The sequence below is a fragment of the Podarcis tiliguerta genome (genome assembly GCF_965153285.1).
Source record: "Podarcis tiliguerta genome assembly, chromosome: 6".
Classification (NCBI taxonomy): Eukaryota; Metazoa; Chordata; class Lepidosauria; order Squamata; family Lacertidae; genus Podarcis; species Podarcis tiliguerta.
The window spans coordinates 60,339,941-60,352,519 of NC_139539.1; the positions used below are offsets into that span (position 1 = coordinate 60,339,941).

Below are 12,579 nucleotides of genomic sequence, written 5' to 3' on the forward strand. Positions count from 1 at the left end.
AAAACAAAGAGTTCAAAAGTCCTATAACTGAAAAGATCTCTGTCCATTGTTTGAACTTCCTTCTGTTGTACAGTCTTGTTCTAATGAAACCTTATTTAAGAAGACACTTCGACCAGTACCAAGTGTGTTTATAAATAAGTAAACACATCTAAGCCATAGCTACCGACTGGCAACAACTTTCATGACCTCAGAGGCTGGGTGGTTTACCTATGAGATTCCTGATTATAGCTGTTTCTGAAATTAACAATGCTGTACATATGTTATTTAAATAATAATAATAATAATAATAATAATAATAGTAATTTTTATTTATACCCCACCCTCCCCAGCCAAGGCCGGGCTCAGAGCGGCTTACAAGCAATAATAAAAACAAGTTGAATGATTACGACTTAAAAACATTAAAATACAACATTAAAATATTGAAACATTAAAATATTAAAATGTAGCCTCATTGCAGGAGGAGAAGGAAAGGAAAAAAGAAATAGAGGGAGAGAGGGAATCAAATTGGCTCCAAGCCAAAGGCCAGGCGGAACAACTCTGTCTTACAGGCCCTGCGGAAAGAAATCAGATCCTGCAGGGCCCTGGTCTCATGAGGCAGAGCGTTCCACCAGGCCGGAGCCAGAGTTGAAAAGGCCCTGGCTCTGGTTGAAGCCAATCTAACTTCCTTAGGGCCCGGGACCACTAGGGTGTTGCTATTTACGAGGGTCCTAGGCCGTGAAGGGTTTTAAAGGTCAAAAGCAGCACCTTAAATCTGACCCTGTACTCTACCGGGAGCCAGTGCAGTTTGAAAAGCACTGGGTGAATATGCTCCCATGGCAGAGACCCCGTGAGGAGCCTCGTTGCAGCATTCTGCACCCGCTGGAGTTTCTGGGTCAGCTTCAAGGGCAGCCCCACGTAGAGCGAATTACAGTAGTCAAGCCTGGAGATGACTGTCGCATGGATCACTGTGGCCAGGTCATAAATAAACAGGTGAAATGCAACGAAACAATTCCTCTAGCGCAAGGATTTTTAGCTAGGCAATGGAACTGGCACTTATGCCTATTAGGATACTTACAATTGGTTTCAGCCGCCACTGGATTCCATTATTGCCTGTTACCATCACTTGATAACATGGGATGATCTCAGAGTAACCCGTGTCAAAGATCTTCTCATTCTCTGATGAAATCAACAATGAGGCAGTCTCGAGTATTTCTGCACCAAAATGTTGCGTTAACGTTTCCAATGTCGCCAAGTATTTCACCTTCAGATCATGAGGAGAAACGCTGCTGTCGCAAATGGTCTTCTTGTTAAATTCCTTAAGGAAATCCTTGAAAACGTTGTTTATCCGTGTTCTGGTTAAGAAGTTCCTCTGTCTTATGGTCTTGCTCAGGCTTTCGGGAATATACCGTTTATAGCTGGGAAGGGGTGGGGAAGAGATGCATATTAATTGTTTCTGTCAATGTTTCATTTATTCTAAGCTGCCCAAGGGGATATTTCATGAAAAACAATGTATAGAGAAACAAAAAACCCTTCAAAATGTCAGATAAAAATACTGAATACATATACGCAAAGACATAAAAGCATATTTGTTGTTTTTGAGTGCAATGTATGTAAAGATACGTGGTTCAATTTATTCCCCTTCCAGCTCAGAAACCTCTCCTTGAAATAGAGGGTTGATATCCTTTGATGTGTCCACCACTGACAGAAGACATGGTTTCCAAAACTTGGGTCTCCAGCTGTTTTTGGCCACCACTCCCATCATACCTAGATTGCAGGGCCCTAGTGGTCAGGGATGATGGGAACTGTAGTCCAAAAACAGCTGGTTGGGAAACCTTGATCTACAGTAGACATTCCCAAATTGTGATCTGAAGACCATCAGTGTTTGACAAGAATTATTCAAGAGGTCTGCAGTCTGTGTGTGTGGATTTGTGGTTGAAGATGGGAGACAGCACAACCACTGCACTGAATATTCATATTATTTTTAGTTATATTTGTACTGCTTCTTTTATTTCTTATGTTGTATTGCAGTTTATTGCTCAGGTCTGCATAGTTGCTGCAGACTTGATGGAATATATGTTTTGTTTGATGAAGTATATTCATTTTGTTTCTATTTCTTTATGTATAGAATTGTGGTGGTCTATGGCTCTTAGCAATAAAGATCAGCAGCAATAAAAATACAATTAAGAACCATATAGCTTGGTCAACTGCCACACTCAATGTGCCGAGCAGAGACAGACGAACATCCTGAATCACATGTCCAGATGGAACAGCCACTGAACACCTTCCCTTGACCAAGGCTAATGCCTTGGTCAAGGAGCTCTTAAGAACAAGTCAGAGAGTTTACCTGGCCCCAACTGCTACCATATTAGTCATGACTAGCTAATAAAAGTAGTGTTCTGGACAACAGTAATAAGGAACAGTGAAATAAATAGAGCTAAAGGGAGAAGGTAATGCTTCTGGTAACTGCAGAAATGTGCTACTTGATTGGTACAGTTGAGACCAGGCTGAAGATTTCCAAGTCAGCAAAGACCTGGCTAAACTACCCTCTTGTAGTCATGCAATATCAACAAGACAGCACAGGCACATACTGTTGCTTTGCAAACAACAGGAGACAACTGAGTGGTGTGGAATTGTGTCTGGGATTCTGAGGGGAGAAGGCAGGAATTCAATCACATCAACTCCTGAGAGACACACCATTAAAATGCTTTGAGTTCAGTGACAACTTAAGTCATTACAGTTCACACCAATAAAGGTTCAGGACCCGCTATGGCACATTTGTACTATGAATGCCTTCAACTTCATAAAAACTTTTTTAAAATAAAAATTCCGACTCACCTGAAGTCTCTGGAAACATCTGGCAACTTCAGGTCTTTTTTAAGTGCATGGTGTGAGATTGCAAGCACAGCCATCCCCAGACACTCATTTTCAATTTCATTAATCTCCTGGTCATTTTTCGGATCCCGAACAGGTGCAAAGCATCTTATCAAATCATTTTGTCCCTAATCAGAAAGCGGGAGAAACCTGTTTTTAGCTAAAGGCATGGCTATATCATTTCAACAACCAGAAACCCATGAAGAAAACTATGTGAAACATTTTATAGCTTGAATCAGCAAACGGGCAAGGCCACTTCTTCACGACAAAAAATAAATAGTTAACACATATAGGGTCAAGAGGCCCAGGGGTATGATGCAAAAAGGTTCACAAACCTAATTTACTTATATCACATTATCTATAGGTAACTTTTCTGCAGATGTGCATCTAAAGAAATATAAAATTAAAATGAATCTATTAAAAAAATTGTTGAATATTTAGTCAGTAGCAGCCAGTGGTGTGGGTGGAGCAACATGGCTCCCCCTGTTTCCCAATACAGTGTGTCACTGGCACTTATTGAGAGGGAGAGGCAAGGTGCAGGGAGCTCAATGTGCAGCATGTGGAGGTGGGAAGCATCAGACTGGCTCCACTGCCATGCACAACACTGGGCGAAGCTCCATGTGCCCTTACCCTTGGCAAGCACCAGTGGCCTAACCCACTTCACTAACCACTACTGCATTTAGACAGTGTACGAATTGAGAACTTAAATTGGATTTTATATGGATCATTTTGAAAATAATCGATCAGGTGATGAACATGATCATGAGACCCACCCCCTCCTGAAGAAACAAATACAAAGTTGTACTGATAATTTTTTTTAAAAGGATGCTGCTGCTATACCACCAAACATAAAATCACTCTCTAACTTACCTGTGCAAAGATATATTCTAGAGAACTTGCATCAAGTAGAGGTGTTCCTTCTTGTGCTAGTTTCTTCTCATAAGCACTCTTTGATTTCTTTGGAGAATGTCGCCAGACCGGGGGTTCGCTTTCGTTTGTCCCATGCCAATTAGTAAAGTAAAACCTTGAGGAAGTAAAGAACGGGACTTTAGGAAACTATGTGAGGTCATGTGCAAAATCTAACCTTTTTAATATAAGACTGGAAAATAAGGACTCAGCAAATGCCAAAATAGAACCTGGTCAACAAAAATAACATTCAGCTAATAGGAATGGCAATTCGCTCATAACCACTGAAGTTGAGGCTGCTAATTTAAGATTAGCAAAGCCATCTGCAGGTGAACTACCTAGTCTCTTATACTGCTCCCCCTCAAGCCCCCCAACCTCCTTATGCAGCCCAAGCCAGTGATGGCCGTACAACCTTCTTAACACAGAATTTCCCCTTAATGTGACTTAATCCTAGCAACTACTTCCTGCTAGGCACCAGTATCACTCAGAGTAATGACCACACAAGGTTGGGTAAAACAGAACACTAAACTCCACCCAATAGGTTTGTGACCTTGGGGGGGGGGGGAATCCAATTTACCATATTTAATATCTGGTACAGTACTGTTTAGTTTAATTGTGCCACTAACAATACTGTCACTGAAGCGATGAAAACAGAGTAAATTTAAAAGAGCATTCTGATAAGCAGGTGGTGCTATCCTGTTCACATGGGTCTCTGGAGCAGAGTGGGCAAGAGTGAGCTGTATACTGAAAAGTCCACAGTTCAAATCCTCCCCATGAACTTACTAGGTGGCTTTAGGTTTTGTGAAATGTAAGTAATAAAGGAGGATTCTGATGATAAAGATCAACTGAATTAGAGCTGGGAGGTGGGTGGTATAATATGTATGCTCAGGAATTAAAAGCTAGAAAATTAGACTGTGTGTGTGTGTGTGTGTGTGTGTGTGTACACATACTATCTATCTATGCGCCTTTTAGGTAAAAAATGATGCATGAGTCTGGGAATGGCCACATCTCCATCGGATCAGCAGATATACCTTCTCATCCATCTCACTGCTCTACTTTATGTAGCCTGGAAATACAAACCATCCTAAAAAGGGTATGTAGAAATGAATATGAGAAAGCGGCCATTAATTTGCTTTTTTCTTCCTTAACACATACACAATCTTGCATCTTGTATCTGTTTTTACTTTGCTGTTTTTTGGACTGTAGCCAATTTCTGTTTGTGCTAAACAGGACAACCCCGCCAGGGTTCAAAGAATACACTTTTGCAGGCTACAAAATGCTGTAACAATTGTTCCAATGGCAGTCTGAGATCAACGTTACCTCAAAGACCATGTTTCAAGAAACCCACAGTTCATATAAGTTTAAATTCTTATATACAGAGACTATAAGAAGTTCAGATCCTCCTGTAGTAAGTAGGGTTGACATACATCCGGAATTTTCCGGACCTATCCGGAATACTGAGGTTGGCAGCAGTGTCTGGGTGGAAATTGGCAGAATGTCCATGAAAATTTGGGTGTATGTCAGCAGTGCCATTTTTGTCAATTTTTCATAAAAATAGTTCAAAAACAGCATTTTTAAAAGTGATTTTGGAAAGAAAAAAAAAGCTGAACAACTAGGGGGAGGGGAGCTCGGTCCAGATTGTGAGTGTTTGAAATATGGCAACCCTAATTGTAAGACTACATCAAACCAAATAATTATGACTTTGTGCCTGGCTTAGCTATTCATTGAACTTATACCTAATCTTCTCTCAACACCCCTGGAAACTCAAGGCAACAATCAAATAATAAAAGTTACAATAAAATCATTTTGTGTCATAAGCAGTAAGACTAAAACCTTTTCAAACCTTTCAAGTCAGACTCTTGGAAAGAGATAGCCAAGGCTACAGTCTGAGGACTGGTTGCAAATTGAATTAAATACCATATTCTACAGAAAGTCACAGGTATTTGAAAAGATTTAACAATGGAATAAAAGTCTTGTTACATGTACCTCATGCGATAATGTACTCGGAGTACAGTTTTGTCATCTATTTGGAAGACATGATTCGGGGCATACCACAGCTTTGTGTGTTCGTCAAAGAGTGCAAACAAGTTGTGGCACAATGGAGATATTGCTGTTAAAAGAAAACAATGTAAGTTCATCAGCTTGGGGAAAAGCTCACTAAATATGTATTCACACAAGTACTTAAAAAGAAAGAGGCGATAGGGAACTGAGCAAAGCACAAGACACCTAGAACTAAAGGGCACATTGCATGTGAATAGCAGCCAGTCAGCACTGTGTGCCAATCTGAGGGGGGGGGGGTTTACACAGTACTAGAGACTTGTGAGGACAAAGTTGGATAAAACAAATACAGAAACTTCAGCCCTGTTTGCATGTTAGCAATCATGAGAGAAGTGGGAACTGTTTTGACATAAGTTGTCAATAGAAGAACAGAGGAGATATTAAACCATCCTTATGAAGGCAGCCTTGTTTAGGGAAGCTTTTAATTTTTAATAGACTATTGTATTTTAATATTCTGTTGAAAGCCACCCAGCCAGATGGGTGGGGTATAAATAATAAATTATTATTATTATTATTATTATTATTATTATTATTATTATTATGCCACTGCAACTACCCTTCTGAAATTTGACAAGATGCATCCCCTCAGAAGGAACTACCATGCCTACAAATATCACTCAATTCAACCAAAATATAGCAAAGTTATTGCCTGTTCCTTTTTTTTTGTTGGGGGGAGTAGGGTATCTAGGACAAAACCCCTTAATTTGGTGGATATTGGTCTGCACAGGGAAAAATCCATCTACTGTACTTCTGTCAAAGGGACTTAAAAAAATTATATCCATAACAGCGAGTGTGGGAGGCATGATGCTTTGTTCTTCAGTATCAGGATACAGGTCTGCACCCTAAACCAAATCTGACAGCCTCAGAATCACTTCAGATCAAATGTTGCTCTTTTCCAAAGCAAGGTACAAACCGAATATTGTGACCAGTGCACACCTTGCCAAGACGGAAGAGGACATATTAGGGAACAGGACATATTAAGGAGGACTTAGTGGGTCACATTTATACATGGTGTCCCCACAAGCAGAGGCAAAACTGAGAATTTGTTAAACTAATAATTATGAATGAAAAGGGGGGGGGGGAGCTAATACAATATCTAAAGGATTTTTTTAAAAAAATAAATCAGAAAATTATTCTATTTAAACCAGAAAAGGTAGTTGAGAATGGAATAATAATAATAATAATAATAATTTATTATTTATACCCCGCCCATCTGGCCGGGTTTCCCCAGCCACTCTGGGCGGCTTCCAAAAGAATATTAAAATACTGTGATACATCAAACATTAAAAGCTTCCCTAAACAGGGCTGCCTTCAGATGTCTTCTAAAAGTCTGGTAGTTGTTGTTCTCTTTGACATCTGGTGGGAGGGCGTTCCACAGGGAGGGCGCCACTACCGAGAAGGCCCTCTGCCTGGTTCCCTGTAACTTGGCTTCTCGCAGTGAGGGAACCGCCAGAAGGCCCTCGGTGCTGGACCTCAGTGTCCGGGTAGAGCGATGGGGGTGGAGACGCTCCTTCAGGTATACTGGAATAGAATGAGTTTGAGTTGAGTGTTGGCGACTGGTGGTATCTTCTTTTTGGGACTGTCTGTCGTAGTTTAAACCAGCGCTAAGGACTGGAGGGATTGTGTTCATGGTTTGATTGCCTCATATTGTGCTTCATATTTACTTATTTTGTTTTTTATATGTTGCATTGTATATTTGTAAGTCACACTGAAAAGCTTTTATAAAGCTACTAAGCTTCATAAATATTATGATTATTTTTGCGGCAGCATCCTGGAGGGCCCAATCTTTCACTGGATAACACAATGAAGCCATGAATTCTTGGCCAACTCTAAATCCATTAAGGGAAAACAAACTCTAGTTTTCTCAAAAGAATCACCTACAGGGAAAGAGTGTTCCAAAGGCCCACAAACAAGATTAAAAGGGTAGGAGCTGAAAAACCTGTTTGGGAAATTTCGGCAGACTCTAGGCTACAGCACACCAAGCTAACTGCATTGGCATTCAGGTTAAACAGTAGTATAGAAGACAACTAAAACTCACAGCATTTCCGGGCAGCTTCAATGCAGAGGTCTTCTGCTGTATACCTGCCAGACGTATACCTAAGAGAAGGCTTCTCTTGCAAATAGAATGCTACTTCCAGGCCTGGTTCTTGAGCTTCTGTGTTCACTTCGTTTTTCCTGGAACTTCTCAGTTTGGCACAGAAAGCCATGGCTTTGCAGTCTTCTCTTACATTAAAAAACTATATGAAAGGGGAAGAACCAGAGAACAGTACACAGAAGAGTTAGATTGTACTTCCGTTTTCTTCTCGTCTTGCATCTAAGGTTGTGTAGGCATCTGGGAATAGGCATCAATGTGAGAAAAAACTCCAGAAAATACTATTAAAAATGAAGACTCTAGTAACTATGGTCAATTTTGGATACACAGTTTTCTTGCAACAGTAAGGTGCTAACAAAGAATCCTATCCAGCTTTTAAGGCACAAACATTTTTGGCTGGGACTGACAGTCAATATTAGTTTCTTGATTTTCATTGCAATTAACATCAGCTATTCTGTTTTGGGCCTAGGATAAAAAAAGTTTCAGTGCACTGTCGCAGAAAGTCATCTTATCTGGAACTGCTTTTGCTCTTTCGCCTGCTTAGTGAAATGGATGGCTTAATGCCGTTTCTTGTGTGTAGACACTGTTCATCTTTCTATAAAGTGTTTTTAAAACTCAAATAGTGCTTTCCTTCAAAGGTGGGTGGCACATACCAGATATCTCACTGCAGCAGCCAGCTATGGGCAATTCAGGGGTTTAGGGTAGCGAGTGGGCTGAATGTGTACAGGTGGCTCCAGCTATTGATAGATCCAATACCAGTGTACAGTGGTACCTCGGGTTAAGAACTTAATTTGTTCCGGAGGTCCATTCTTAACCTGAAACTGTTCTTAACCTGAAGCACCACTTTAGCTAATGGGGCCTCCTGCTGCCGCGCTGTGCTGCCGGAACACGATTTCTGTTCTCATCCTGAAGCAAAGTTCTTAACCCGAGGTACTATTTCTGGGTTAGCAGAGTCTGTAACCTGAAGCATCTGTAACCCGAGGTACCACTTCACAGGTCTTGATCAATGAAGAGGGGCCAATTTTAGAATGCTGCTAGTGAGCAAGTCAAATGGTAGCTTCTCCTGTGTTCTACACCCTCTCAAGCTCTGATTCTGGTTCTATGTTTGCTAGAACCTAGATCCCCTCTCACATGGCACAAGCCACTACTAACAGGACACACACTCCTAATGATATAAATACCAAGAGAGTATTCCAACAGTAAAAGGAGTACACCACCACAAATCTGACACTGCTTAATTTGGACTCAACAAGTTCTGGGACTGTCACTCATCACAGAAATTAACAGATCATGCTCCACCTCTGTATCTCCTTAGTTTAGAAGGGATCGCCCATGCGGACGAGTTGTTGCATCAATCTAACTGGTTTCTCGATTCATTTGTGCTCTGAATAGCATTGAGACACACACTACTGTTTCCTGCTTGACTTTGTGATCTCACTTTGTTGAAGAAGAAAAAATCCTTTCTCTCTGTACTCAGGACATACATGCCTATCCACCTAAGTACCACTTTGAGCAATTCTTAATACTATAACAAATTGAATCTTTAAGTTGCCACAATACCACATATGCTATTGACTGGCAGGAAACAAGGACTAAACTGATTTTTTAGAAAATGGTGTGTGGTTTGGTCTTAAATTTGCTAACACTATAATTACATTAAAATACATACCGGCATTTATATGGCTGTTTGAACTTCCAAGCCAGCTAAATAGATGTGACTTCAAGATAATCCAGAATTTATTCAACCCTGAACAAGAGAACAGAAAATAGTATCAAATCCTGAAATTTTAGGCTACAGGAAAATAATGCCAAAGATAATTTTCAGTTTACCAGAACAGGGTTTTAGGAATGCTCTAAAAATACGATACTTTAATCATCTAAATGTTCTAAACTAGAGTGGCTATATATTTGAGGTGGGGAGAGAGAGATTTCCATTCTGTCTATAATATAGCTAAAATACAGAGGCAAAGCCAACTTTTTAAAAACTCTCATCCATGTCTACTGATGTTCCAAACATCCCATGTTATCATTTTACAACAGCAAGGAATCTTTTTTCCATTGGAGAGCCACATGTCCTCATGGACAACAACATTTAAGAAGTGGTGGGATCAGTAGGTGGAGCAATGGCTACATTTCAATCATAGGCAAAAGTAGTTGAGAATGTAAAGCAGGATTGGCAAGGGTGTGGCCTGGGACAAATGGTGTAGCCCAGTGGTTTTCAACCAGTGTGCCGTGGCACCCTGGGGTGCCTTGAATGATGGTCAGGGGTGACATGGGCAACACTGGCCTCTGTCCCTCTTTCCTTCCTCCTCACGTCTCTGCCTCCCAAAGGACTGAACAGCTATTTGTTGCTGCAGCTCTGGCTACAAGCTTCCCAGGCAAATGGTCCTCTGGGGCTGACCAGGGATGCTTCCTAGGCCGCTGTGGGGCAGTGTAAAAAGTCACCTCTCTTTGGGGCAGAGGGGGGAGCTCAGAGACCGGGGCAGCAGCTGTGGCTGCCCAGAGGCCTCCCGAGGAGAGGAGGCTGAGGGAACACTCCACAATGGAAGGTGTTATAAAAGGGTGAAAGGCTGCCAGCTCTGTAGGACCATTTTGAGTCCACACCCCCTTTAGAACATCCTAGTATTCCACTCCATAGGGTCTCACAGCAAAATTAATTTCTCCTGAAGACTACAGAATCTAGACACTCATTGGAAATGCCTTGTTTTTTTAATAATAACTTAATAGAGGAACAATACATTTGAAAATTGATTATACCACAACCACTGAAACATTTGTGAGAACTACTATCAAGGAAGAATACAGATTTAAAGATGAGAAATAAAAGCTACAGCTTTCCCGAAAACCTCAACTCAAGTCAAAACTATTGCTTTTGAGAACTGCTTTCATGCTACACTTAACCCTTAACTCTGGTCTCCAATTATAGCAACTATTCCAGGAATACAGAAAGTAGTGAGTGCAATTCTTTTGCAATAATCTTCTAGGGGCCAAAACAATCAATGCCCAGTCAATAAGTACTTACTGCAAAGCTGTCCTCATATTCTTGTATTCAGTAGGATTTTTTATTTTTAAAAAGCAGCTCTTCAGCAACAATCTAGTCAGTGGGACATAGTCATCCACAATATTCACCTTGGTTGCTGAGTACTCCGTATCCAACAAATGACACCATTTATCTAGACACTTAATACAGTTGTATCATGGGAGAAGAACAGAAATCCACACTTACGATCCACACAGACAATATCTTGTATGCTCTCGATCATTTCTACTGCTTTGAGAGAATCATGCCAGGGTGCAAAGAGCAGTTTCTTCCACCACCTGCTGCAGGGATTTGTGTAAGGTGGGGGTGGAACCTCACTGCGTCCTTTGGCTTGTTGTTGTCTGCTCTCTATGGCAATGGTCCCCAAACTCCCCACCCCGCACTCCAGACTGGCCACAGACCGCTTGAATATTACTGAGGGTTTTGATGGGCTGCTTAAGGATTTTCCTGCTGTTGTAGCAATTGTAATGCACTGTGTTAGGTACTTTACAATTTTTAATTCTGTGGTCCATGCTGTAGACCACAGGGACAAAGCTGGCTGCACTTTGAGAACCCCTGCTCTATAGTGTTCTATTAATATATATTCGTTGGCTAGGTATATTTAAAAGCAAGTGACAACTGTAAAGTATTTTGGGCCTGGCTCCATATACCTCGGAAGTCGAACACCTTGTGAGTCTTGGCTCCTGAACGCTGCAAACCCAGAAGTGAGTGTTCTGGTTTGTGAATGTCCGATCGGCTTCCGGGGGTTCCGATTGGCTGCAGGAGTTTCCTGCAGCCAATCGGAAGTTGCGCTTTGGTTTCCAAATGTTTTGGAAGTCAAACGGACTTCCGGAATGGATTCCGTTCGACTTCCAAGCGGTTTTCAACCTGTGGGTCCCCAGATGTTGTTGGACTACAACTCCCATCATCCCTGAGCTCTGGCCTTGCTAGCTAGGGGTGATGGGAATTGTAGTTCAACAACATCTGGGGACCCACAGGTTGAGAAAGGCTGTCTTAAAGCAAGACCAATAACCTTGGATGGTGTGAAAAAGCACGTAATATACTGGATATACTGATGAATAATTATTCCTCCTCTAGATGTGTTAGACATTAAGAACTTAATATTATAATGGCAATTGTTTGCCCGTAAGCAGTAGCTTAATTTAGCTACTGAAAATAGTATGACATGTAATCCAGAATTTAAAATTAGTCTTAAAATATTAATGTTGGAAGGCAGCTTTAGGGCATTAGGTAGTGTTTACAGAAATCTATGACCAACATGAAAAATTTACAGCATTATAATATCTATGTACTGCTAATGGAGCTATTTCACTATTGGAAGAAGATTGCAAGGACAGCCACTAAAATCACAATTCTTTTAAGGATATTAATGGAGGAAAACATTAAAGGTTTCCACTGTTAACTTCCGTGGACAGGAAGGGAAACCAGTTCCTTCACAACTGAATCTTTATCTTGTTACCCAAATACTTCTTAGTAAATCTGAATAGCTGCAACTCATCTTCCCAACCAATTTTTAATAAGTGTTTCAGATTTGGGGAAGGCAGCACATAAATAAACCAAACAATTATTTTTTGCACCCTACTCTTCTAACCAAAGGGCACCAAGAGCAGATAATTTTTAATACAAGACTTTT

The 12,579-nt window shown here is 40.9% G+C and overlaps 1 protein-coding gene across 1 annotated transcript in view; it reads right to left on the minus strand.

Moving 5' to 3' along the window:
• The window catches only part of JAK1 (Janus kinase 1), a 34,908-nt gene that overhangs the window by 15,897 nt on the left and 6,432 nt on the right, over window positions 1–12,579 (minus strand). Inside the window, exons 2-7 of the mRNA XM_083447979.1 lie at window positions 9,576–9,653; window positions 7,853–8,051; window positions 5,743–5,866; window positions 3,721–3,874; window positions 2,815–2,978; window positions 1,055–1,394 (exon numbers count right to left, since the gene is read on the minus strand). Coding sequence (XP_083304105.1) covers window positions 1,055–1,394; window positions 2,815–2,978; window positions 3,721–3,874; window positions 5,743–5,866; window positions 7,853–8,051; window positions 9,576–9,581 — 987 coding nt within the window. The 5' untranslated portion in view covers window positions 9,582–9,653. The remainder of the gene's footprint in view (window positions 1–1,054; window positions 1,395–2,814; window positions 2,979–3,720; window positions 3,875–5,742; window positions 5,867–7,852; window positions 8,052–9,575; window positions 9,654–12,579) is intronic.